The 27,950-nt window shown below is 42.5% G+C and overlaps 2 protein-coding genes and 1 long non-coding RNA gene across 3 annotated transcripts; 2 read left to right on the top strand and 1 right to left on the bottom strand.

Moving 5' to 3' along the window:
* LOC8085015 (nucleolin 2) lies at nucleotides 53–4,260 on the top strand. Its single transcript, XM_002445132.2, has 17 exons — nucleotides 53–407; nucleotides 622–714; nucleotides 822–923; nucleotides 1,105–1,224; nucleotides 1,443–1,538; nucleotides 1,673–1,759; nucleotides 1,839–1,940; nucleotides 2,035–2,136; nucleotides 2,209–2,304; nucleotides 2,425–2,469; nucleotides 2,554–2,648; nucleotides 2,725–2,842; nucleotides 2,972–3,066; nucleotides 3,165–3,252; nucleotides 3,322–3,413; nucleotides 3,505–3,839; nucleotides 3,985–4,260. Exons 1-17 carry the CDS (start codon nucleotides 159–161, stop codon nucleotides 4,011–4,013), a joined length of 1,944 nt encoding a protein of 647 aa, XP_002445177.1. The 5' UTR covers nucleotides 53–158; the 3' UTR covers nucleotides 4,014–4,260.
* LOC110437107 (transcription factor GTE7-like) lies at nucleotides 6,515–8,683 on the bottom strand. Its single transcript, XM_021465350.1, has 3 exons — nucleotides 7,265–8,683; nucleotides 6,993–7,155; nucleotides 6,515–6,903 (listed from the first exon to the last, which is right to left on the bottom strand). The coding sequence occupies exons 1-3, from the start codon at nucleotides 8,525–8,527 to the stop codon at nucleotides 6,851–6,853; spliced, it is 1,479 nt and encodes a 492-aa protein (XP_021321025.1). The 5' UTR covers nucleotides 8,528–8,683; the 3' UTR covers nucleotides 6,515–6,850.
* Nucleotides 15,818–23,667, top strand: LOC110436925. Its single transcript, XR_002454856.1, has 2 exons — nucleotides 15,818–16,043; nucleotides 23,434–23,667. It is a non-coding gene; the product is annotated as an uncharacterized LOC110436925 (long non-coding RNA).

Genomic DNA, 27,950 nt, shown 5'->3' with positions numbered 1-27,950 from the left:
AAAGGCTCATATACAAGCCCAGCAAGGCCCATGGAACCCGACCACTGCGGCCTATAAACAACCTCCGTCGCCTCCTCCTCGAATCCCCTCCTCCCCTAAAACCCTAGCAGCCACTAGGGTTTCTCCGCTCCCACCCCGCCTCCTCTCCCTCTCCTCCGATGGGCAAGTCAAGCAAGAAGGCGGCGGCCGTTGCCGCGGCGCCCGCGGCGGTGCCCAAGGGGAAGAAGCGGGAGGCGGAGGACGAGATCGAGAAGGCGGTGAGCGCGAAGAAGCAGAAGGCGGCGCCACCGCCGAAGGCCGTGGTGCCGTCCAAGAAGGACGCCAAGAAGGCCAAGAAGCAGCCGCCCCCCAAGAAGGTTGAGAGCAGCAGCAGTGGCTCCGAAGAGGACTCCGAGTCTGAAGAGGAGGTATGCGGTGGTGATTGTTCTTGTTTTTCTTGTACGTATGTGGCGGGTACGGGATTTTTTATTTTTAGAATTTTTAATGATTTGATTGAGGTGGGGAGGGTAGACAGAAATAGCTGCATGCAGAATCTCAGTCTGAGTATGGCTTGTAAAGGTGACAATTTTTTATCAATCGAAGTTTCTTCTTCTGTAACATAGTTAACTTATGTCTCTACAGGTTAAGGTACCAAAGAAGGCGCCTGCTGCTAAGATCGCTAAACAAGAGTCCAGTGATGATGACAGCAGTGACGCGACCTCTGAATCTGATGAGGTATGGCGTCGATTGGGTGGTTTTTAATGAATCAGCATCCAGGAAACTGAATCATTGAATGTAGTTTTTCAGAGGATTTTTAGATGCTAATTCATCTTTTCATTAAGGAACCCGCAAAGAAGCCTGCTGTTGTGAAAAATGGTTCGAAGACAGCCAAGAAAGAGAGCAGCAGTGATGAGGACAGTTCTGATGATGAGTCAGATGACGTTGTGAGTTGAAGTTTCCTGTTTGTCTTATGGTCTTGTGCACAGTTAATTCCATTTTACCACCATGACAGCACAGATTAGTGTTTAGTTGTCACTAATCTAGGACAAATTGCCAGCAAACACATTGATTATTTGAATGTACTTTTCAGATGTTGAGCTACCAACTCATGTTCTTTTGATTCAGGAACCTGCAAAGAAGGCTGCTGCTAAACCCATGGGTGCTGTTGCCAAAAATGGTTTGAAGAAAGGCAAGCAAGAAAGCAGCAGCGATGAGGACACTTCTGATGAGTCAGATGATGATGATGTGAGTGGAACATCCATGCTTGTTTGCCTTTAATACCATTTTACTGTAAGATTAATAATAGCATTTTCATTAAGTTTTCTGATGCAATGCCATAACATGTAGATATGTATTTACTGATTTGTCATCTTATGATTCCTGACTCATTATGCTGTGTGCCCTGAGATGCTTATTTAGCTTAGCCAGCTGATGGTATCGCTTCTCTGTGTGCATTTTTTCAGAAACCTGCTGCCCCTCTAAAGAAACCATCTGTGATTGATGCACAAAAGAAAAAGGAGGATACTTCTGAGAGCGACTCTGATGATGACTCAGATGAGGTGTGTGCATTGTGTTTGTTTATTCACATGTATTTCGGGTAACCATTGTATATCCTGTTATTGTCCTTCACCATAGTTTGTGCAATAATTTCCATGGTTAAGCATTTTTTGAGTTGTAACATGATTATTTTCAGGATGTGCCTTCTAAGTCTAAGGCTCCTGCAGCGGCTACCAAAAAAGATTCCAGTGGAAGTGAGTCAGAGAGTGATTCTGAGGTTGAGGTATGTGAAACATTTTTTGTTGAACATTTGCATGTTATGCATTATGCCAGTTTGTTCACCTTATTTCTAAACTCATTAGGATGCAAGTAAAACTCAGCCTGCCAAGAGAGCTGCTGCAAAAATTAAAGATGAATCAAGTGATGACACTGAGGATGGTGAACCTCCCCAAAAGAAGCAGAAGGTGCTGCAAATACTCAACTTGTTTTTTTGCATAATATTTTCATTATTCTTTTACTGTTGTTCCATTGTTGACATTGTTTTTTTTCTGTTAATAGGAAGCACCTTCAGCTACAAAGGATGGAAGCAGCAGTGAGGATGAGGATGGAAGTACTGAGGAAAGTTCTGATGATGAGCCTACAAAAGCTGAACAAAAGAAGGTACTTAACAAATTCTTGGATGTAGGCAGCATGTTATTAATGTGAACCATTATTAACTAGATGCTTTATCAGGCACCTAAAGCATCAGCAAGCAGTGGATCTGAGGATGAATCTTCTGAAGATGATAGTGATGAAGACAGTGACGAGCCTGCTAATACTCCAAAGAAGGTATTTTCTCACTTGTTACTGCACAAATTGAAGTGAGACTCATAATTTGAATGGACACGTTTCACTATATCTGTTTGAATTTGCATTTATGACATTCTTGTTTGAATTTTAACAACACAGGAAGCTCCTGTGCGTGCCTCTGAAAAGCAAACTGCTACCAAAGAAGTATGAATCTGTGACTTTGGGCTTTTGTTCTTTTAATGAATGAAGTTACATAGATGCAACATTTATATTTTGATACTATGGCAGCCTAAAACACCTATGGGCTCCCAAAACGAAGCAACGGAGGAGGTCAAGACACTTTTTATGGCAAACGTCCCCTGGAGAGCTGAATTTGAAGATGTGTAAGTTTGGCTTCAGGGGACACATTATATATTGAACTATTTTTTGCAGCCGTTGTTCCAATACTAATGTTTGCAGGAAAGAATTTTTTGCGGATGCTGGTGAGGTTGTTGATGTTCGTTTTCCTACACATGAGGACGGCCATCGTAAAGGATTTTGCTATGTTGAATTTGTTTCAGCTGAGGCTGCTGAAAAGGTAATGTTATTTTTACTATATATGTATTGTATTTTGGGATTTCGTTTTCTGCTTAAAATTCTGTCTTCTGAGTGATATAGTTGCAAATATGCAATTGAACAAGATATCTAATGGATTGTTTTCTAGCAGGCATTTAAAGAGAAGCAATCAACAGAGTTGCAGGGTCGTGAAGTAAGACTTGATTTTGCCAAGGGGGGAAGAAATACACAAACTCCTCGCAGCGGGTAAGATGATCTTAATGTTTCTTAAGAGCATTACGGTGCACTTTGTGATGCCTGAACCATTGTTATTAACTGTGTATCGGATGGGTGAACTGTAACAGCAATGATGGATCTTTCCAGAAGCCAGCTCGGGGAACTAGCAACTCGATATTTGTCCGTGGTTTTGATAAAGAACTTTCGGAGGATGAGGTAATTTCTTTTGTTTAGCTATATTTTTATCTCAAGAAATTTCATGCCAATGTTTGACAATGAATCCAGATCCGAAGCGCTCTCCAAGAACATTTTAAAAAATGTGGTGACATAACAAGGGTCTCTATCCCGACTGATTATGAGTCTGGTGCAATCAAAGGGTGGGTTTTGCTACAAAAAACAGCAACATCCCAGTAACTATCAATCTGTGAAGTTTAGGTTTATAATTGCTAATCTTTCTTAACTCTGCAGAATGGCTTACATGGACTTCAAGGATCAGGATTCAGTGTCCAAAGCCATTGAGCTCAGTGGCACTGACATTGGTGGTGGCTATGAGCTTTATGTTGATGAAGCCAAGCCAAAAGGCGATGGCCAGCGTGGTGGTGGCAGATTTGGTGACCGTTCTGGTGGCAGATTCGGTTCTGGTGGCCGGCGTGGTGGCGGTGGCAGATTTGGTGACAGATCTGGGGGCAGGGATGGTGGCGGTAGATTTGGTGGACGACGTGGTGGTAGGGATGGTGGTGGCCGTGGACGTGGTGGCGGCGGCCGTGGCTTTGGAAGGCAGAATGCTGGCACTCCTAGTGCAGGTGGAATTCATCCTGTACTTCTAAAGTTCACTGCATTTTGGTTTGAGCAACATTCCGCAGCACTGCGATACCTATTGGCCATGACTGGCGCAAGTTTTCTAACTCTTCTTTGAGCTCACTGCTGTATGTCCTCTTATTTGCACAGGAAAGAAGACCACGTTTGGTGATGATTGAAGATGAATCCGGCGGGATTCTGCGAGGACACTTTTGGTGATGGCTGAAGACGAATGAGAGGGTGATGGCTGAAGACGAATGAGAGGGATGCAGAAAGAGAGAATGAACTGCTGTTCCTGTGAAATTTTGAGTTATTTTGTTTTGTGTTGTGGTACCGGTACTGGTGTTTTGGTATCTGTTATCAAGTATTACAATATTGTGACCGTTGCGTTAACGCAGTGATTTCTCGATTTACCCTTACGTTTCCCATTTCGTGTTGCCATACTTTGGTTTTCCTCTTTCGTTTGTTAGAAGCGGCTGCTCCCTGGCACTTGCCGAATAGAGTAGCAACCGTCGGCTTGTGTCCCCTAGAATTTGCCGAACAGACTAGCAGGTAGCAACTGTGGCCATGGGCAAAGCTTCCGAAACGACACTGGTTCCATGCATACAGGACAGAAAATGGAAGGGAAATGACAGCTCGAACTCTAGCGATTAAAAACAAATTGGCTACGTAAAACGAGCAGAGATACCAAAGCGGCTGTCAGATCTAACAAAAATCTCAGCTACCAAAGCGTACTCTGTCTGCAGGCAATATAGTACTATTCGTTTTGTAAAAGAATACAATTATGTATAAAAAATAGCAAGTTTGATTGAGTTTATAAAAAATAGTATTAATATTTCTATAATATTTTATATAATGAATTTAATGGTGTTTTATTTTGTGCCACAAATATTAGTATTTCCTCCCTCTAAAAATAAATGCACATCTCATTTCCCGAGAAAATATATCAAATAATATTAATATTTATATCTACAAATAATTATATTATAAAAATATATTTCATACTCAATCTAATAATACATATTACATATGTTATTTCTACCTATTTTTTGCGCCGCTTAGAACCCTTTCTTACCATTCTTACCAGACTGACTGAAGTTAGGGGGTCATGCTAAATGAATTTCTTTTGCATTGATTTATTTAGTTAGCACTTGCATATCATAGAAAAGAAAGAAAAAGCATCGGGCTTTATCCTCTAAGAGCAACTTTAGCCCAAGTCTTTAAATTAAGCCTTAAACTTTTATTTACAGGCTAATAAAAAAAGTAGGGGCTCAAATTAAGATCCAACTCAAATAAAAAAAACATACCAAGTCCTTATCTCATATGAGACTCATCTGTCATTGAAAAATTCTACATCAACTCCACCATTTGTAATTCTTGTCTTGATTTATGGGTGAGGAGAGAAAAGTGGGTAGGACCCACTGGATAGGGGTTCCAGATATGAGGGCATGAAAAATGAGAGCCCAAGTAGGAGGTGGGTTGGAGTTAATTTTTTTAGATCAAGTCCTTATATTTAAAATAAAGACTTGTTTAGGAGGTGGACTGGAGTTGCTCTAAGCACACCGCCCGGAATTGGTAATTGGAAACGAGATGTGCATTTATTTGTGGATTTTTGTTAAAGTTAAAAATATTTGTCTTTTCAAGAAGTGAGAATTGACAGGAAACACTTCCAGCAAACTCTTCCTGATGTAGTTTTTTGACATTACAATACATGCCAGAGTTTCCAACATGCATATTTCTGCAATCAACTGCACCAGGATCAATGTACCATGGTCTGTTCTAGTGTTTTGGCATCAAATGAAGGCACTCCAGCAAACTCTTCCTTGTAATGTCAAAAGGAAATATTAATAAAACATACTAAGGCCTTGTTTAGATGCGAAATCTTTTTGGATTTCGCTACTGTAGCACTTTCGTTTGTTTGTGGTAAATATTATCCAATTATGGACTAACTAGTATCAAAAAAATTCGTCTTGTGATTTACAGGTAAACTGTGCAATTAGTTTTTTATTTCGTCTAAATTCAATGCTTCATGCATGTGCCACAAGATTCGATGTGACGGAAAATCTTGAAAACTTTTTGGTTTTTGAGGTAGTATGTGCGAAAGGCAATTGCAGTAACAGACATCATGAAATGCCAAGGCAATCTGGGAGGGGGCTGTTTAGATTGCAGCGTGTGAAAGTTGCCTGCGCCAGGCATCACTCCCAGGCGTTCGAAATCGTTCGATTTCGAGCGCCTCGCTTGCCTAGCAGGCAGTACCAGGCGAGGGCAGCATCCAAACAGTTCCTTGAATACAGAAGATGTTCTAACACATGCCAGAATACCAGTCTCAACCTGGATATTCAGATTAGAAAGGTGAGATCATGCTGAGATGTCGCAGCAAAGACAGTTGCAGATTAAAGTTATGACTTGAGCAAATATGTAAAGGAAACACTTCCAGCGGTATGCTAATGATGACAATCAGGATTACAATATTTAGCAACATTTAGAAGATAATAGTCAGTCAAACATATACATATTTCTGCAATAGGCAAAAAACATTAGCATGACAGCAATTCGCACCAGGATCAATGTACCATAGTCTGTTTGGCTGTTTCAGTGTTTTGGCACCAAATTAAGACATTCCAGCAAACTCTTTTTTGATGTAGTTTGTGATGTCAGATGAACATTAAGAAGACAGATGTGCACAATAGATCGGCTACTGCAGTAATAAACATGTACAAAGAAAGCAACAGACATAATGAAATGCCAAGGCATTGCTACTTTTCCTCTTAGTTCCATTCCAGATTATATTCCCTTCTTTACAGTAGTCTCCCAATCTACCCAAGCATCTACCTATTCACTACCAAGTACCGACAACCTAAGCTGCACCCACATACACAAACGAACACACCTGACAACGACTTGCATCAACAAGAGCCCCTCCAATTTGCTATACCATTCTTCAAAATGCCTCACCCAATGGAACCTCAGTCACCTACTCATCACTAATCCTACAGTCAGATAAAAGAGCAACCACCTAGTGCGGGGCGCTTGCATCATCCCCATCAGATTCAGAGTCCGAGTCAGAATCTGCAACGAATTTCAAATAATGAATTAAAGAGATACTCAATCGATGACTCAGCATTTGTGGTGACAAATACTCATTTGCTCCACCGTACCACTGGATGAAGATGAGCCACTTCCTGATCCGCTTGAGCTGCTAGCTGCCGGGGAATCTGGCTCAATCTCCACCGACTGGTAATTCACCGTTGGCATCTCGTCACCTATATCAACATACTCGTCCTCCGCTTCCATTTCCCTCTTCTTTGGAATGTCAGTCTCCTGAAATAGGAGACAAAAAACAGGATCAACATTAGAACAAAGTCCAAACATAACTGGTTCATGAAAACTACAAAATAGAGACAGCTAAGGTTGCTTCAGAATGACATACCGACTCTCCAATTTCAACCACCACAGACGGATTGACAGCAACCTCGACCATGTCATCATCATCCGGAACAATTGTCACATCAATGGCGTCTCCATTCATGGCAGCAGCATCACCATTCATCATAGAATTCCGCTGGCTCTTCTTTAGCGCCTTCCTCCAATTGACCACAAATCGATCAAGCTCCCACAGGGTCTCGATATCCAGCTCATCAAAATCAAGCTCCACCTCCTCCCCCGTCAATGCTGGATCACTGTTCCTCTTCTGCACAATCTGCAGCACATTCAGCATCTTCTCCTCAGGCAGGTTCTCAATCTCCACCCTCAGCTTCTGCTTCTCCTCCTCATCCATCTCCCTCTTGTTTGGCTCCCTCGCCTTGGGCTTGGGCCTCCTCCCACCCCCCATCCTCTGGGGCGCTTGCACTGGCACAGAAACTGGCATCTGTGGTGGTGGCGGTGGCGGCAGATCAAGCTGCATTGGTGGCTCGAGTTGCTGGCGCTGCTGCTCGAACCACGAGACGGCCTCCTTGTACATCCCCTCGAACGAGGCGAGGAGGTTGCCGGCGTACCTGTGCACGTGGTGGTCGGGCGGGTTGTACCGCAGCGCGTTGTTGAAGGTGAGCCGGACGTCGCCAGCGAACGCCTCGTGGGAAGGGTACCGGCCGGCGGTGAGGTTCTGCTTGACGGTGCCGAGATCCATGGGGCTCCGTATGATGGCGCGGTAGTCGTGCAGCTTGAGGCCCTCCACGTCGACGGGGGAGTTGAACCACACGCTCTTCTTCGATCTCCGCAGCCGCATCAGGATGTCCGCGCACCGCTTCCGCATCGCCTCCACCAGCGCCGGCGGCGGGGACGAGCGGCGCCCGACGGGGGGCTCCGGCGCGTGCTCGTGCTCGGGCTCCGGGCGCCGGCGCCGGCGCTGCCCGTCCTGCCACGAGTCGATGCGGGAGAGGAAAGCGCGGACGCGGCCGAGCTCGCCGGTGAGCCGCGCGCGGAGAAGGCTGGCCTCGGCGGGGGTCATTTCCGACGGCCTGAACTTCACGTGCCCCGATGACGACGGCAGGGGCTCGGCCGCGACCGCCGGGACGGCCCGCGGCGGCGGCGAGCCTGTGGGGATAGGGTTTGGGCCCGGGCGGTGGTGGCGCCTAGGGTTAGGGTTGGAGGACGGCTTGGGCATGAGGGGGACGCGGGCGCCGCCCCAGTGGCGGTGGTGGTGCGGGTGCGCGTGGTGGACCTCATTCCGGCCGGCGAGGACGGCGGAGGTCATCGCCGGCGGCAGCGGGGCGGCGGCGGCGCGCGATCTCACGATCTCCTCCGTCGCATCGCTTCGCGGGTGGGCCTGGGCTTCGCGGGCTTATCGGGCTCGGGCGGGCGCGACCCGTTCGGCGATGCTGGTTTGCGTTGCGGGACGAGGAGGAGGTGAGGTGAGGAGCGGAATGGGGGGTGCCTTTAATAGCAGCGCGGGGGCTGCCCGCGCGGGGCCGGGCAGGATCTGGGCCGTCCACTGGCGGCGAAGGGCAGGATCGGACGGCCAGCGCTGGGAGTCCGCGTGACCGCGGGCAGCGGGGCGTGGAGGGCGGGGATGCCGGAGCGTGCCACGTGGAGGGCATCTGACGACTGGCCCCTGGTCGAGGGTGTGAGAAATGCTACGAGGACGCAGGGCGGTTTGTGTGGTGGGTGGGACTTGGGGACGGAGCCGACGATGACGTGTGTGTTTGGGAGATGTGGGGCCCGGAAGCAGTGGGAGTGGGGATGCGGGACGGGTGAGTACGCTGGGTGCGCGTAGCATTTTTGGGGATTGAGTTTCGCGCGTGAGTTTGGACCGCACGAATTGTGTGCGTCTCACGAGCAATCCGGCTTCTGCGATCATTTATTCACTTTGGTGTACACAGGCCACTTTCCACCTAGGAACACTATATTTTTTTATTTACTTCCTCCATCCGACGAAAGAATTAATTTCTAGATTTATTCTAAATCAAACTTTTTAAGTTTGACTAAATTTCTAGAAAAAATATTAATTTTTTTTGTATTAAATTAGTATCATTATATTTATCATATAATATATTTTCAATACTGTTTTATGTCATAGATGTTGTTACTTTTTTCTATATAATTAGTCAAACTTAAAAAAGTTTGATAAGCATATATTCTAGGGATTAATTCTTTTATGAACGAAGAGCGTATTAATTAGCTGTCAACTAAGCAAAAAAAATGTGATATGACACTGCAATTAAAGAAAAAAAAGGAAGAATTAATAAGAAATCATATCTACACGATGATAGGTAGATGAGTGAGTGAGAAGACGTGTGATTGGACAAAAATTATTACGTAGAATTTATGGATTGGAAACATAATTTTTATGAAGTATCTATATGAATTAAGTATACATAGAAACTACTTGTGCTTTTTAGCATTGAGAGCGCCCTTATCTTGATACAACCCTGAAATGTTAACCAGTAGTCCAGTACGCACTTGAGAGTGCAGTCAGAAAAGTATAATTAACCTCTTAATTATTGGTGATCATCCATCTGGACAGATGCCATAGAACTTTTTTTTGTCATTTAATAAAATATTAAAATATGCAAATAACCTTATGTATTTTGGTGACGTGTCATATTATATGAATGTATGTCCATAATAATAGAAAGGGAGAATTGGCTGTGGGACATGCAGAGTGGTGGCCATTTGCCAGCGGACACTAGAAAAAATTAGATTGCTCAAAGACACTTCGTTTCTTGTCAAATTTGCTGGCGGACACTACATTTAATCAAACATTATTACAAAATAGATATAAAATCATATAAGTGCTAGGAAATTATAGTATAATTTTTTTTACACTCTACATGATGAGAACTATAGTGTAAAAATATTATTTAGTATTTTTAGTATCTTACTAATATTTTTAACTAATTAACCATGGTTATCTTTGTCTATTTATGAAGAGGGGCAAAATGGTCATTTCAGTGCAAAACAATATTTTTGCACTATAGTTCTCATCATGTAGAGTGTAAAAAAATTTATACTATAATTTTTTAGCACTTATATGATTTTATATCTATTTTATAATAATATTTGATTAGACGTAGTGTCCGCCAGCAAATTTGATAAGAAACTGAGTGTCTTTGAGCAATCTATTTTTTCCTAGTGTCCGCTGGCAAATGGCCACCATTCTGCATGTCCTACAGCCAATTCTCCCTAATAGAAAAAAATCTAAATGACTCCCTAGCATATTGAGAGTTTACTCCATAATCCGATAAATATAACCCATTATAACTCTTAAAAATACCTAATACCTTTCAAATGACCTAGAATAGTTTTTTGGGTTGTTTTGCTACCGTACTTTATGCAAGCTTGATTAACTAGCTCACATGTATGGATACATTCTTTTTTTTATCTATCATTCCCACTGCTTCCCTATGTCTTCGTCTCCTTTCTCTCATTTTAGCCTTACCTTACACAACTTGTAATCATTTAAAACAATACTAATACTCACATATTTCGTGATTATGTGTCAAGTGCAAAACCTAGGAACTTTTTTCTTGAGAGAAATACATTAATACCTTTGACAATTGTACTACGAAATAAAATCTCTACAAAACATTTCTTGGGAATATGGTCGATCGCCATATCTTAGTAAATACAAGAAAAGTAAATATTTGAGAGTGATGTGCTTAAATCGTTAACACATGGAGATGTCAGAGGAAAAACACTTGCTAAAGAGGGAGAGATAGAGAGATAATGCAGTATTCTTCTCTATTATTAGAATCATTACAAAACTAGCACGCTAGGAAGCTATTGCAAAAAGGATCTTACAATTTTGTTCTGATTTTTTTTGGCGCGGAATGCATAAAAATATATTAGGGTTTATATATACTAGGCACGTGAGCCAACGCATGAAGATTCAAGGATCCATCCTTCTTCCACCTCCAACAAGCAGCATCAGCCATTCTCCCTGACCTTGCCCTATGTGCCATCGCCTTACACTATTACCACCCTGCATAAATAGACAAAGCATATGTGTATACAGCATAGACAAGGATAGCACATAAAAGTAACATAAGTATCAATAAATGTTTAATAATTAAATATATCCATTAATCAATCAATATTATATTTATCATGAAATTATAAATTTATATAAAATAATTTACATAAATAAAAAATAAATAAAGCATTAATAAATAATTTAAAAGAACAAATATATTAGGATTAAACCAAATAAAAAAATATAAACTTTATGTATCATTAATAAGTAAAAGTTATATATAGATATACAAGGAAATGGGTCGAATGCATTATTAGTAATAATAAAACAAAAAAAGTTGGTCACTCATTATGAAGAGAATAATTTTAAGTAGGTTCACCTTGTTTCCTTTGCGGGATATGGGTTTTGACTTGCCGAATAAGGATCTAAGCGGATAAAGAAAAACACCGGGAAAAAAATGAATCCAAATATATCCACTTATTAGTATCCATAATAAAAACGAATAGAAATTCGGATATTCACGTTACAAGTTTTAACTGGATATGTTATTTATATAATAATCTAGAGGATCATATCATAAGGAAAAGTTATAATCGGATTTCGAGATTTAGGCCTTGTTTAGTTCACCCTAAACACACAAAAAAAACTTTTCAAGATTCTCCACCACGTCGAATCTTGCGGCAAATATATGAAGCATTAAATATAAATAAAAACAAAAAATAATTGCACAGTTTGTCTGTAATCGCGAGACGAATCTTTTAAACCTAGTTACTTCATGATTAGACAATGTTTGTAAAATAAAAATAAAAATACTATAGTATGAAAATTTTAAAAAAATTGAATCTAAACAAGGCTTTATTAAAAGGGAAGTCAACAAGGCCTCAAGTCGCACGCATTCCACTTGACACAAGCGTAGGGAGGCCTCCACCAAAGGCAGCAGGCGCGGCTGCCTGCGGCCATGCTGACGCCGCACGACCACGACGCGATCGGGGAGCAGTCGCCTCTCGCCTGGGAGAGGAGGAGGAGTGGGGCCCAGAACAAGGCCAGCTGGGAGACGGCAGCCCAGAAGCGACCCCGCCCCCGCGGCGGGGAGGGAAGCAAGCGCGGGGGAAGTGCCAAGCGTGTGAAAGCGCGCGCGGACGTGGACGTGGACGCAGACGATCCTTGGGGCGCGCGCGCGGGAGTGGTTATAAAAAAAATCGGCGCGCCTCTCTCCTCCCGCTCCCGCCATATTTTCTCCCTTGGCGCGCCCACCCGCCCCCGCCCGCCTCCCTTTTGGCTTTTCCTCTTTTTTCTCCTTTGCTTTTTTTTTTCCTTTTCTACCCTTGTTTAAGTTCATCTCAAAAACCAAAAATTTTTTAAGATTTGTTTTCACATCAAATCTTATGGCACATGCATAGAACATTAAATATAGCAAAAAAATAAAAACTAATTGTATAGTTTATCTGTAAATTACGACATAAATCTTTTTAGTCTAATTAATTCATAATTGGACAATATTTATCAAATACAAACGAAAATGTTATTGTGTCCATTTTTTTTTAAAAAATAGAACTAAACAATGTCTGGTCTTGTTTACTTCTATCCAAAAACTTAAAATAATTTTTAAGATTCTCCGTCACATCAAATCTTTATACGCATGCATGGAGTATTAAATATAGACGAAAATAAAAACTAATTGCACAGTTTGGTCGAAATTGGCGAGACAAATCTTTTGAGTCTAATTAGTCTATAGTTAAACAATAATTACTAGAAACAAACAAAAATACTACTGTGTCGTGAAATTTTTTTCTTCAAGGAACGAGACCCTATTTCGTGTGGTCTTGTGGTGGTGTCAGGTGTGGGGATCTGCTGCTCCGCGCGCCGCAGGGAAGGAAGGAAGAAGGGAAAAAAGAGGCGAGGGGGAGGGCAGCAGCAACGCATGCATGTGCATGTGATGTGGGGGATCTCATCACAGGTTCCGCGAGGGAGTTGCGGGATCGGCACTTGGCAGCGACACGACAGCAGCGCGGGACCCACGCCACGCGTCGGTGGCTGCCCCGCCCGGGGCCGTCTGTGTGCGCGCGCGTTGCGTCATGTCTCCTCCTCCCTTCACTTCCCCCTTCCACTTTCATCCGAAATTTATTTAGGTCCTGTTTAGTTCCCCATTCAAAATTTTTTTATCTATCTCATCGAATATTTAGACACATACATAGAACATTAAATATAAATAAAAAAAACTAATTACACAGTTTGGTTGAAAATTGCGAGACGAATCTTTTAAACCTAGTTAGTCCATGATTTGTCTTAAGTGCTACAGTAAACCACATGTGTTAATGACAACTTAATTATGCTTAATAGATTTGTCTTGTAGTTTTCTGACGAGTTATGTAATTTATTTTTTACTAGGTAAATACCGTGCGTTGCAACGGGAACATAAAATACCAAAATAACCCCCTCCAGGGAATTCAAAAAGATAGATAGTTAACTCTAACTTTGAATGCGAAACTAAAACATCAACTTCGATTATCTATAATGTAAGAACCTATATTGGAACCGTGATAATTAAATATAAATATAATATTACATACTTCCTTCATACCTATAAAATAAGTCGTTTTAGACAATGGCACGGTCTTCAAAGTCTAACTTTAACTTGTTAATTTTATAAAAAAAATTTTATCAAAAAGTGGTATAAAAATATTTTTCAAGACAAATCTATTCATAGGTTTTCATATTTTCAAACTCAATGACTTAAAAGTTATAATTTATATTCTCAATATTTAACCCAAACCTTGTCCAAAATGACTTATTTTATGAGTATGGAGAGAGTAAGTCTTTAAGAACAAGTTACACATGTAGAGCATTAAATATAGATTAAAATAATAATTTTGTATAGTTTGTCTGTAATTTATAAGACGAATCTTTTTAGCCTAATTAGTCCATGATTAGACAATATTTGTATAGATAAAAGAATAACTAATTATATAGCTTGTCTAGTTTGTCTGTAATTTGTGAAACAAATTTTTGGAGCCTAATTAGTCCAAAACTTTTTGAACGAAGTGCTACAGAAACCACGCCTAAGGCCTTATTTAGTTCATCCCAAAATCCAAATTTTTTTCAAGATTCCCCTTCACACACATGCATGGAGCGTTGAATATAGATAAAAAATAACTAAGTGCACAGTTACCTATAATTTGCGAGATGAATCTTTTGAGCCTAGTTAGTCCATAGTTGAACAATATTATTAAATACAAAAGTGCTATAGTGTCAAAATAAAAAAATAGATCTAGGGCCTTATTTAATTCACTCTCAAATCTAATTTATTTTAAGATTTCCCGTCATATCGAATCTTGCGGCATATGAAACATTGTATATAAATAAAATAAAAAACTAATTATATACTTTGTCTATAATTTGCGAGATTTATTTTAAAATTTTCTGTCATATCGAATCTTACGGTATATGAAACATTGAATATAAATAAAATAAAAAAACTAATTATATACTTTATCTGTAATTTACGAGATAAATCTTTTGAGTTTAATTAGTTTATGATTGGATAATAATTTTTGTCTTAGAAACTAAACAAGGCCTTAATAGGTGTGTGTCCATGAGTTCGAGTGCATAAGAACCGGCACCTACATAATACATGGGAGTATAGATTTACAACATGTATGAGACGTCTGATTTTTTCTATCAACCATTATGTTGCTAGGCCTTAGGCAGTAGACCTAAGTACCACCATGCTAGGCGCTAGGCAGAGCAGCAGGCCTCCAGCGGCTAGAGCAGCAGCGACAGCAGGCAACACAGGTTGTACCGAGGAGGCAGCCGGGGCGAGCGAGCGACAGGCGACGATTTGCTTTCGGCCTTTTTAGTAGTAGGATTAGTTTCTAAAAAACTCTTCCATCCGAAACTTTTCTGACCATCCATTCATTTAAAAGAGTTCATACACTGAATGAACATTTCATGTCCGAGAATTCAATATTATTTTTATTGTATCCCAATCCAAATGGTCTGTTGGATTTTTGATATGGGCATTGGACGCATCCAACACCATTTATATTGAAACCAGAATTTGAGGTAACAAACTATGGCCTTGTTTAGTTTTCAAAATTTTTCAAGATTCTCCATCACATCGAATCTTACAGAAATAGGAATCATTAACGTGCACTGGCTTCACCATCGTGCTGCCCGGATAGCGTCGCGCCGCTTCTTCAGCCCACGTGTGCCTGACCGCGGTATCTCCACAACTGAATAGTCCGCGGCAGTGAAACTCAGCCCGAAAAATTTTACCGCCCGTAGTGTTCAAAATCTATCTAGGCCGTATTTAGTTTCCGAACGAAAAAAATTTGTGACACTGCAGCATTTTCGTTTGTTTGTGGTAATTATTGTCCAACCATAGACTAACTAGGCTCAAAAGATTCATCTCATAAATTTCGACCAAACTGTGCAGTTAGTTTTTATTTTTGTCTATATTTAATATTTCACACATGTGTCTAAAGATTCGATATGACGGAGAAACTTGAAAAATTTTGGATTTTTGAATAGACCTAAACAAGGCTCTAGAAATCACAACCCCTCACCCACTCCTCACCCTCACGTGCTCCTGCCTCGCATCCCTCGCCAAACGGAAGCGCCGCCCCGGACCCTCCCCTGCCGCCGCCGCCGCCAGACGGATGCACCGCTCCAGACGCAACGCCCCTGTTGCCTCGACGCCACAGAAGACTCCGCCACCGGCTGTCGGACATCGTACGCCGCGCTGTACAAGCTGATGCCTCCAGCGGATCCGATTTGCGCCGCGTATGGAGAATCCAAGGTACATGTCATTCTTTCTTTCTCCCTCATCCTCCATCCCCTGGTCACGTCATACATCCTAGGCCAAGAACGCCATCCATCGCTTCCATGGACACCAGCAGCATCAGGTCCATGGACGGGCATAGGCCCGCGACGAACGGCGCGGTGGCCTGCCCTGCATCCGGTGCAGGTGGGCGTGAGCGACGTGGAACAGATAGACCCACTGTCCTTATTTACGATTCCATGTATATTGCTTTGCGATTTCAAAGTATATCAGCATGTCAGACCAAAAGAGTACAGAGAGCTTTTTCACAGTTAAGTGAACAAATTGTTACCTAATATATAAATACTGCACGTCCATAACTGGGTTATGCAATGCATTGGTGCACTACTTTTTTCAGTAGTTAGTGTTGAAAATCAAAGTCTTTACAAAGACTAAGAATAGTGTATGAATGGAAGACTTTGAGTGTGGCCAAATTAATGGAGAGAGGAAGAGAAAGTCAATGAGTTCACACACACTCCATGCTCTATAAATATGAGGTAACCCTCATCAGATGTAAGAAATAAGAAAGAAGAAAGAAAGTGAATGAAAGAGCTCTCACTTCTCCCAATTGCTCTCTGTTCTTGTTGTTTCCTGTGTCCTGTGTTTGTGTTTGCAAAGAGCTGATTTCTAACACGTTATCAGCACGAGTTCTACTGAGCTAAAAGGTAAAAAGGTAAGAAATCAGTTCCACGCAAACGTGATGAAGGAACACATCACGAACTCATCACCAGTGGATATGCTTGCGAGCACCATGGTGATCTTTGAGCATGGCCTGAAGCCATTACTCAGAAGATTGCCCGAAGCAATCTCACGATGGCCCAGAAGTGCCAAACCCATCCTTTCGAACGTTGGCCTCGAAGTGCCGTACGAATACCAAATCGCCCTCATCCTGAAGATGAGCAAGCTGAACCACGCCGCCCCGAAGACTGCGTCCGAACCTAGCAGACCCGACACACAGGCTGCGGGCGTCGCGCTGCCCCGTACGGACCACGAGCGAGCCAGGCCGCAGTTGCTGCGCGCTGGGCCACGAGCCGCGGAGGCCGCGCGCCCTGGCCGACTCGCCGCGCCGCCGGGCCGCGCCGCCACCGGGAGCCGCGCCCCTGCTGCAGCCGCGCGGGGGTCATGCCCCCTCCTATGTCCGCCGAGGCCGCACCGCCCGCCGAAGCCGGCCGCAGGCAGGCCGCGCCATGGCCGCGGACGCTGCCGGGGTCGGGCACCCCTGGCCGCCCGATGTGGGGCCGCGTGCCCCTGCTAAGCCGCTGGGAGAGGGTCGCGTCCCAGTTGGCCACCGTCCGCGCGACATGGCTGACCGCCGGCAGGCCGCGAGGGCCGCCGCCGTCGTGCCGCGTGCCGTGCGCCATGGCCTGCCGCGGGCGGGCCACGAGCCAGGACGCAGGCGCCGTCGCGAGCCAGACCAGCCGCGGGCGGGCCGCGCGCCAGGCCGAGGGCACCGCCGTGCGCCGGGCCGGCCGCCGTGCCATGGCCACCTCCCATCTGCACCTCTTCCTGCCTTCCTGAAGAAGATAAGGAAGAGAGAGAAAGAAGAGGGGGGAAATGGATAGGGTTAGGGTTTTATCCTCCCTATTTATATGAGGCCAGAGTGAATCTGGGCCGTCCATCGTGATGAACGACCACAATTGGTTGGGCCGATCTGGTCGGCCCATGAAAGATGATTTTGGTTTGTTAACCCATTTAGGATGGACAGTGCATATTATTTGCGTAAAAAAAAGGTGACCTGAAGTCCACTATAATACAAAATACACGGCCCGAAGTTCGTGAAACATGTGTGGCCTGGAGTCCACCATATTTCTTTTGTTATTATTGTTATTACTTACTGTATCTAAATTTTACGTATTTACTCCATTAAAGGTAATCCAGAAGATTACATGCGGGAAATAAAAGGTGTAGTCCCGAAGATTACACCTAATTGTAATCCTAAAGATTACAATCAAAGGCATTTTTATTTTGATCTATGTGCACTGAACCACTTATCTAGACGGCCTGAAGCCGCTAGACAAAGGCCTAAAGCCTTGTGTCCACGAACTTTTGGTCCATATACAGAGGCCAAAAGGCCACATACATATGATCCGAAGCCCGCAAACAATAAGTAGTGAACCTGCAGTTCACCATGTCATACCACTACGTGGCCAGAAGCCCGTAAAATCATTAAGGCCTGAAGTCCTTACATGGCATGACTGTTTATTTTTATTTGCAAGTTTTTTATTATCACTACAAATCATATCTATTTATTGCAATTTACTGCCTTGCAATAATTTATTTTCTGCATATTTATGCAAGTACTTATGAGAACCGCATATGATCCTGAAGATTATATGCATGAGATATTTGGAGAAATATAGTCCTGAAGACTATATAAGAATGTGTGATCCTGAAGATTACACATGGTCGTAATCCTGAAGATTACGTGTAACCGACATTCACTAGTCATTGGTCGGACATTGCGAAGATAGAATTCGCTAAGCTAGCTGTGAATGACAGCAGCTACCTCACTTGAGGATTGACGTTGAGATGAAAACTCGACGGCTGGTGCCTTGATTACACCATTGTTCAGCCTGAAGCTGGCAATGATGAGCGCACAATACTTGATAAAGCAGAGGCATTGCACTCTTTGTAATATCATTTACACTCAGACCTGAAGTCTGAATATATAAATGAAGACGATCCAATGGTTTCACAGCAGTCCCTGAAGGACCGCTTTAAACCAACAGAAGTCAATATGACTGGATCGTCTTACATTTTCGATATTGTACGTATGTAACAGCGTACGACTCTGCTTTATACAAGATTGTGTCTAGACCGCGTCTATGTGGCCAGAAGTTCACTAACGCAGACATGATCAGGGAAACTCTTTTATACCTTCCATCCCGACAATATAGTACTATATCAGCAATATATAAGTACTCGAAGTACTATAGGCTGATATTGATTGCAAAAGCAATAGAATGAGGTTCTCAAGAACGATCATTCTACACGGCAACTGTGCCCGAAGCATATGCTAGCGTTGCTGGGAATTCTAGCAACCACAAAGAGGGCCGTGAAAAGGGAAAATGGAAGGGAAAAGAGGTGTCATCCCAAGGGGGTAAAAGCGGATTTGAGAAGGTCACAGGTGAAACATCTTAGCAGCGGGATCGCTGTTCTAGATGTGGAGGCATGGAACATGGGTTCCACAATTGTTGTGCCCCTAAAACACCTAGTTCATCTCTAACAAAGTTCTTCCAGAAGCAAGAACAAGGAGAGTCAACATAAATCCCACCTCACCACTGAGCATGAAGCTCAGAAATACGGAAGACACATTTGTCACCGTGAAAAGAGATGGTGAAAACATCCAAGTGGATGTGAGTGGGGAAAACCTTCTCCTAATTTCTGTGATATATCTAGGGACCTGCTAATCCCTGAGATATCATGTTAGTCGCAATGAAATGTCCACATACACCAATTGAGTTTGGCCATTCATGCTCCTGAAGAGCATTTATAGCATGTTGAGTGATGGCCATGCATGCTCCTGCAGAGCATTTTTAATAAGTTATGAATGTTGGTTTTTGGCCTTTGAACATATGCCAAATCTCCAAATTCTCATACCTGGTGGGAGCCCATATGATTGAAGCGGAAACCTGTCCTGCAGACAGTGACACCACCAATATAATGTTAAGAGAAACTAGATATTTTCAAACATTGACTAGGAAATGGAAATATTATGACCATTGCCAGAAGCAATGTTCATATCAAGGGCACCAGAAGTGCCGCACTAGTTCTCCCATAAGCATTTAAAGTATGTGGTGGATGTATTTCCTTCATTGGGCTTGTACTACATATACACAATCCCACTAAGAAATATGTTGCGGTAAAAGCCATATTATTTTAGAGAAATATGGCATGACCAATTGGGTCATCCTGAGTTGGATATGATGAGAAAATCATCAATAATTCTATTGGTCATAAAAACTTCCCTAATCCTGAAGATTTTATTTGCACCGCACGTGCAAAGGGAAGGATAATCACTAGGCCATCCCTCCTGAAGATTAGGGATGAGTCACAAAGAGGCCTAGTTGAGTCCTTGATCAAAAGGATCAAGTGGATAATGTATGGCCATTACTGCAAAATCAAAGGCTGCCAACCAGCAATTGGGGCCATGCAGCATTACATACTGCAAAATTTATTCAACTCAGGTCAACTGCACATCCCCCATATGGCTAGTGTGTGAGAAAGAAAGTATTTCCCATCTGCGTATAAGTTATGCGATATATGTGCCAGTATCGCCGTATCAGCGTACACCAAAGAAACCCCACCAGAAGTTGGGATGTATGAGCCTATGACTAGGGATCTTCATGAGGCTCGGTACGCTGATTGTATTTCCCAGCATTAGGGGGAGATAGGCATCCAGAAGAATGCCAGGAAATTGCATGAAAAGGAATAAAGGCATTCCTTCTACACACACTAGTAAATCTGGACCAGAAGTTCAGAAAAGTATGCATTTACAAATTACTGCAAATGAGCTGCCAAATGCCTTCACTGATTAGAAAAATGACAAGGCCACATTTACCTGTAGTAAATGTGCCAGAGAGAGTTCGGGTATCCCTGAAGGTTACCAACTCTATTGTCTCCATCCTGATCCTAGGTTGAGGGGGAGACCTCTAGGTGCTCAGACAAGGTTCCGTGGAGACGTCCATGTAGACAAGGTCTTGAGCCACTTGGTATCATTTAAAGAATCAGTTGAAGAAGCTCGACCCGAAGTCGAGAATGCCCCTGAAGTGGCAACTCAACCTGAAGTTGAGGAGGTCCCTGAAGGACACCATCCTGAAGATGGAAATCCCAATGCGTCAAGCGCACCATCGCATTGAAAGATCGGAACGCCCCAACTCAATTGTTATGGGAAATCATGATGAGTGGGGGGGCGATCATGAGGAAATCGCCACTAATTATGTGGAATCAGGAGAGTCACATTATAGAAACACCACCATTGTCGACACATATTTTGCCTCAAAAATTGTTGGCTCAATGGATCTGGATCCAAACCAAAGTCCATGGCAGAGTGCCAGAAGCACTCAGATTGGGACAAATGAAAAGCTGCAATTGAGGCAGAGTTGCACTCGCTTTATGAAAGAGAGGCTTTTGGGCCTGCAGTCCCAACACCTCCAAGGTCATCCCTGAAGGATGCAAATGGGTCTCCCTCCTGAAGAGGAATAAACATGGCACAAAGCGAGGCTGGTGGCATAGGGTTCACGCAGAGACCCGAGATCGATTATGATGAGACTTACTCTCCCATTATGAGTGGCATAACGTTCCGATATCTTATATCTATGGCAGCTAACTTGAACTTAAAAATGCAGTTGATGGATATTGTGACCGCATACTGGTATGGGTCACTTGATTCGGGAATCCACATAAGAATCCCTGAAGGACTCAAGATCCCTGGACCGAATCAAAATCGCAACATGTTTAGCGTCCGCCTGCAGCGGTCGTTGTATAGGTTGAGACAATCCGGAAGGATGTGGTTCAACCAATTAAGTAACTTTCTCCTGCAGAGAGGTTACATCAATAATGATGATTGTCCCCGTGTTTTCATAAAGAAATCCAATGATGGATTTTTATGTCGATGATTTGAACATCATCGGGGCTACAAGGGACATTGAGGAAGCGATGGCTTACCTCAAGATGGGGTTTGAGATGAAAGACTTGGGCAAGACCAAGTTTTGTTTGGGCCTGCAGCTCGAACACCTCTCTGAAGGAGTGTTTGTACACCAGTCCACTTATACTAAGAGGGTACTTGAAAATTCAATATGAGCAAGTGCCACCCTCTTAAGACCCCCATGGTGGTCCGATCCCTGGAAGCGAATAAGGACCCATTTAGACCCAAGGGCGATGATGAGGAAGTATTGGGACCCGAAGTTCCATACTTAAGCGTCATTGGAGCACTGATGTACATCACAAACTGCACTAGACATGACATTGCGTTTGCAGTAAATCTGTTGGCAAGGCACAGTGCTGCCCCAACCAGGAGGCATTGGGTTGGCGTCAAAACCATCTTGAGGTACCTACAAGGTACACAAGACCTTGGTCTATGGTTCCTGAAGAACCAAGCTCCAACCATGGTGGGATATGTGGATGCTGGCTATATGTCTGACCAGCATAATGCCAGATCACAGACTGGTTTTGTCTTTCTCTGTGGTGGAGCAGCCATTTCCTAGCGGTCTATGAAACAGATTTTGGTTGCCACATCGACCAACCACTCAGAGAGAATTGCTCTGTATGAGGCTACACGAGAATGTGTTTGGTTGCGACAAATGATCAATCACATCCAGAAGTCATGTGGTTTGAACGTCGCCGACACCCTCACCATTATCTATGCAGATAATGTGGCTTGTGTTGCACAGATGTGCCTGGGTTATGTCAAGAGCAATATCACGAAGCATATTGCTCCAAAACTCTTTTATCCCCACAAGCTCCAGAAGAGCGGGGAGATAAATATCCTGCAAGCAAGGTTGTGCGATAAACTCGCAGATCTTTTCACAAAATCTCTACCGACCTCTAGCTTCTATAAGTGTGTCCATGGAACAAGTGTGAGGCAGCTTAGAGAGTTGCAGGGTTCAGGGGGAGACCAACCCCAAAGATTATAACCCATGACTGTGGTCCTGAAGATCACAAGTCGGTCCTGAAGACCGACTCGAACATCAACTGTCGTACTCTTTTTTCCTTGATGAGTTTTTCCCACCGGGTTTTCTCATGCAAGGTTTTTAACGAGGCGACAGGTGCAACATAAGCGATGCGTGTGATGTACTCTTTTCTCCTACCTTTTTTTTCCCACTGGGTTTTTGGGGGGGGGGAGTTTTTTAACGAGGCATACACATGACATAAATTTGGCCAAGGGGGAGTGTTGAAAATCAAAGTCTTTACAAAGACTAAGAATAGTGTATGAATGGAAGACTTTGAATGTGGCCAAATTAATGGAGAGAGGGAGAGAAAGTCACTGAGTTCACACACACTCCATGCTCTATAAATATGAGGTAACCCTCATCAGATGTAAGAAATAAGAAAGAAGAAAGAAAGTGAATGAAAGAGCTCTCACTTCTCCCAATTCCTCTCTGTTTTTGTTGTTTCCTGTGTACTGTGTTTGTGTTTGCAAAGAGCTGATTTCTAACAGTTAGAACTATCCAGCTGATTTGTATGCATCTGGTTTTAACACAAGTGGGTTTAGAAAGCGTTACTTTCCTATTGTGAAATAAAATTTTTACGTTGCCTGTCTATTTAAAATAAGTTTTTATAGAGGTTGGTTTCTATTCAAAACTGGGTGATCTTTGTCTATTTTCATAATTATATATACACTTGAATGATCTTAGCCTTTTCGTTTTAGTTGACACAGATTTAGGAATGAACTATCGGATCCAAGTGCTAAGCTGAAAGGGCTGATACGGATAAGGACTGGTATGCATTAGTAGCTATATGCTCCCCATCCCCTTTGTTTTTTATTTAAGAGATGGCAATTGCATCTATGGAGCAGTAGAAGCAATATTTTAGTGTTGCTCATCTACTAAGAATGGTCATTTTACTTGTACATCATTTCAATTTACAAGCCATACTTCCATAATACCATGTACCCCTGCAATCACGATTGCGAAGCCACCAGATGACCTCGTCAAGCCCCATGGATTCTACGAAAAACAATGAATGTCGCATTCCATTTGGTGACTTGACAAACACTATCAATGGAGGTTCTGAGGAGGTGAATGGCGACGATGATGAAATCTGTCTTCCTCATGATATATGCCTACGACACACCGGGGAAGAGAGCGACCTTGATACTCTAATTGATTGCATATTCCCTAACCTCAATGCAAATATGTCAAGCAAAGATTATATCACCTCTCGAGCAATATTATCAATGCGGAATGACTGTGTAGATATGATTAATATGAAAATGATTAGTCGTTTCTATGGGGATGAGATGGTGTATCATAGCTCTGACTCTGCGGTGGATGATCCACACAACTACTATCCTGAGGAATTTCTTAACACTTTGACACCTAATGATCTATCGCCACAGGTGTTAAAGCTAAAGATTGGCTGCCCGGTCATATTGCTTAGGAACATTGACCGTGCCAATGGACTTTGTAATGGTACTAGGCTTATCATACGGGGGTTCCAAAAGAATATCGTAGATGCAGAAATCGTGGTGGGACAACATGCTGCAAAAGGGGGTTTCTACCTCGCATACCCGTCGGGCAATGAGATGTTTCCTTTCCAATTTAAAAGGTACAGGGGCAGACTATCCCTATTGTTGGGGGTATACTTGCCAGAATCAGTGTTCTCACACGACCAATGATATGTAGCGCTATCCAGAGCCACGACAAGATCAAACATTAAGATCCTGGCCATATCGCCCGATGAGAAGAACATGACCAAGGGGAACGGGAAGAAAGAAATTGACAAAGGATATATTCACAAAAAATATCATATATAAAGAGGTTCTGACTACATAAAAGAAGTAATGCACCGATACATTTTTTTAAAGATATCAACACGCTTAAGCTTTAAAAATTAATAAACAACTTCTATATGAAGGATACTTCCTACTACAATTTCAACCATCTGCATACTCTAGCAGTAAGGAGTTAGATGCCGCATCTTGGACTTGAAATTTAGAGTTATATTTTAATTATCTTTTTTGAAGACTTATGTGATATATATTGTTGTTCCAAATAACACGATTGCAATGTCTTTTAATTAACAATACAACACATGCTTATATATATATATGTTATCGTGGTATTATGTTTCCCGTTGCAACGCACATGCATTTACCTAGTAGTACATTAAATATACATAAAAACAAAAACTAATTGCACAATTTATCTGTAAATGGTGAGACGAATCTTCTAAACCTAGTTACTTTATAATTGGACAATATTTATCAAATAAAAACAAAAATACTACAATATCCAAATCTAAATTTTTTTTACGAACTGAACTATGTTTTCGTTTTCGTGTCCGTACATATCCATAACCATAAGCATCGGAAGATGCACCGCAACCATATGGAGCTATCCATTAACCATCTTTTTTTTTAAAAAAATTTGAGATCCATTAATCATCTAGAGATGGCAAGAGGAAGGGCATGCTATAGTAATAATATATGATAGCTTTGTTGAAAAATATGTGCACACTTTCGGTTGCTATAACAGCATTACTCCAAGAGCTTGTGAACTAACATAATGGAAGTACCCGTCTTTACCGCTCCGCTGGGACTGTTCGCTTGGCTAAAAGGCCATAGCTAAAAGTATCAGTGCAAGTTCTTCTGAAACTTGAGTGACTGAAAAGCGTTACTTGGTTGAAAAGCCATAGCTGAAAGTACCGCTATAAGCCATGGCGAGAGTTTGTTCCGGTGCAAGTCCTTTTTGTGCTAGGAAACAAACTAGCATCCCACAATGTCAAAAAGGCGTGCCACAACAAAAAAAAAACGCACAACAAAAACCTTTTTTTGCGCCTCGCCACACACATATATTATATAGTTGCATCACAAGTTCTCTCAACCACAATGTTTTATTTGCAAATGCGGCTCACGATGGTTTCCATTCTCTACCAAACCACCCCTCGTTGACACGGTATTTCCTGCGCCTTCGACGACAAATCATCCAGCACAAAGATTTGATTTTTGCAATGTTTCCTCCAAACGAGACTTCGATGGTATCAGCACTCTTTCTGGAACTCCAGTTAGTTGAAAGAACATTTCCACACTCTACCATTTGCAGACTAAAATTCTGATTCGAAAGTTCCAAAGGTGAAAAAGCTTCATCAGAAAATTAAATTAAATGCCGGCTATTTGTTACCAGTAATGACCCCCTCTTTTTTTTTGCAATTTGACCTTTTTTTTAAAAAAATATTTACATCACTAGGAGACATAATTCAGACTTTGAACCCTGAGAGTCAGTATTTTTGACAAAAGGGGTAAATTGCATAAATAAATAAATAAATCGGGTAATAACCATGCTTTACTAGACTCATGCCGGTAAAGAAATAGTAGTAAATAAGTTTAAAAAAAAGAGAAAAGGAATATATAGTAAATAAAAATGGTAAAAGTAGAATCCCGTTGGGAAAGATCTACCACTACTCCACAAGTGTGTCTAGGCTTGTTCATGACAATGAACTTTCTCCATGGCAGATTGGCAGCTACGCTGAATTTGCCCCATTTGGGCAGGCACTGGTTGTTACGGGCGCACCCAACCCAACCCAAAGAGATTATTATGAGTTGATGGGGAATGTATCCAAGACGTGGCCGGCGCTGCCATCCGATCCTTTGTTGCGTTGCATTGCTTTGCTCCCAAGAAGAGGACCGGCGATGATCATGACACGTCAAGCACAACAACACATGTGCCTGCTTTCTGGCCTCTCTCACTGTCCATCCACACAACACAAAGCCCCTAGTCGTGCTCCACACCACACTCGAGGCCTACCTACACTACACATTGAGGCACTCCAAATCTGTTTGCAAGAGTTGTAGGTACATGGTGCTAGCGGTAACAGTGTGCCGTTTCAGATTCAGAAAATGTGAGTGCCCTGTTTAGTTGAAATTTTTTTGGTTTTGGGTACTATAGCATTTTCGTTTTTATTTGGACTAACTAGGTTTAAAAGGTTCATCTCGCGATTTACAGGCAAACTGTCCAATTAGTTTTTGTGTTTGTCTATATTTAATGCTCCATACATGTACCGTAAGATTCGATATGACGGGGAATCTTGAAAAGTTTTTGGTTTTTAACGTGAACTAAACAATAAAACAAGGCCTTATTATGCATATATATAACTGGGGTGCTGAAAAAAACATGCACATGAGCCGTGTCCTTAAAAGAAGATTCATGAGCTGTGCAGTTGAGAACAGCGAGTGGTTCCATTTCAGAATTTCAGAGCCGGCCGGGTAGCAATTGATGCCCTCATGACTCGTGTATATCTGTCCTTGGAGAACCAAAAAGCATCAGAAAAAGACTACGTACTACTCATGCTTTAGTTCTTCCTTTGCTGAACGTGGTCATTACCTATATCTAATTGTTTTCAGGGTTTGAGGAATTGAAAAGACAACATTTGTCACAGAGAGAGAGAGAGAGAGAGAGAGAGAGAGAGAGAGAGAGAGAGAGAGAGAGATGCTGGCCTGACGGAGACTAGCTCATGCTGGCAATGGTTACTAGCTAGCAGCACATATTTTACACACTACTGTAAGAATCAATCAGAGACACTGAGAGTGATTCCAGTTAGCTGCTAACTCCATTCCGATGCACCTACCAGCTGATGGCTGATGCCAAATGTCTCCTTCCAAGATCCACCAAAAGCTAAAGCCGTAGCTGTATCTTTTCTGTTGCCTGCAACCAACCATTACGCTACTGGCTACTGTAACACACTGCATCTTCTGACTTGGAGATTGCAGATGGCTTGCATTGGTGGAACAGAAGCTTGCAAGGACTGGAGAAATCATGACGCCTATAGCCTACACTGAATCACATGATGAACCTACTCTAATCCCCATTGACAGATCAGGCAGTTCGTGCAGGAGTAGGAACAAACAATGGATTGATTCTTTTCGAAGGACATTTCTTTGGATGGGTTCGTTGCGTTACATGGTCATGTGTTTAAGGTAAAAAAACTTTTCATCAGAATATGTTGATGCCTACCTATTACACTCAGAAGAGTGATCAGACGGAATTGCTCAAACTACTGACAACTTAACCCTAGAGGCCCAATAGTCACAAAAAATAAACTCTTAGAGGCCCAATCCGTCACGGTTGTTCCTAGGCATGGGAAGAGGCCCATGGGCTTTTTTCAGCCTTATATTAGATAGAGAAGTGACACAAATTCAGGCCTTGTTTAGTTCACTTCAAAAACCAA

Source organism: Sorghum bicolor, chromosome 7 (assembly GCF_000003195.3).
Source record: "Sorghum bicolor cultivar BTx623 chromosome 7, Sorghum_bicolor_NCBIv3, whole genome shotgun sequence".
NCBI classification, from domain to species: domain Eukaryota; kingdom Viridiplantae; phylum Streptophyta; class Magnoliopsida; order Poales; family Poaceae; genus Sorghum; species Sorghum bicolor.
Note: the sequence above shows the minus strand (reverse complement) of the source record. Positions and strands in the feature narration are given on the sequence as shown.

What these genes read in the sequence shown, in the direction of transcription:
- LOC110437107 (XM_021465350.1), bottom strand. Translation starts at nt 8,527, where the DNA reads ATGACCTCCGCCGTCCTCGCCGGCCGGAATGAGGTCCACCACGCGCAC. An exon ending in TGGTTGAAATTGGAGAGTCG is followed by an intron (nt 7,156 to 7,264) that starts GTATGTCATTCT and finishes CTCCTATTTCAG; the next exon opens with GAGACTGACATTCCAAAGAA. An exon ending in TGGCTCATCTTCATCCAGTG is followed by an intron (nt 6,904 to 6,992) that starts GTACGGTGGAGC and finishes AATTCGTTGCAG; the next exon opens with ATTCTGACTCGGACTCTGAA.
- LOC8085015 (XM_002445132.2), top strand. Translation starts at nt 159, where the DNA reads ATGGGCAAGTCAAGCAAGAAGGCGGCGGCCGTTGCCGCGGCGCCCGCG. An exon ending in AGAGTGATTCTGAGGTTGAG is followed by an intron (nt 1,760 to 1,838) that starts GTATGTGAAACA and finishes TAAACTCATTAG; the next exon opens with GATGCAAGTAAAACTCAGCC. An exon ending in AGAGCTGAATTTGAAGATGT is followed by an intron (nt 2,649 to 2,724) that starts GTAAGTTTGGCT and finishes TAATGTTTGCAG; the next exon opens with GAAAGAATTTTTTGCGGATG.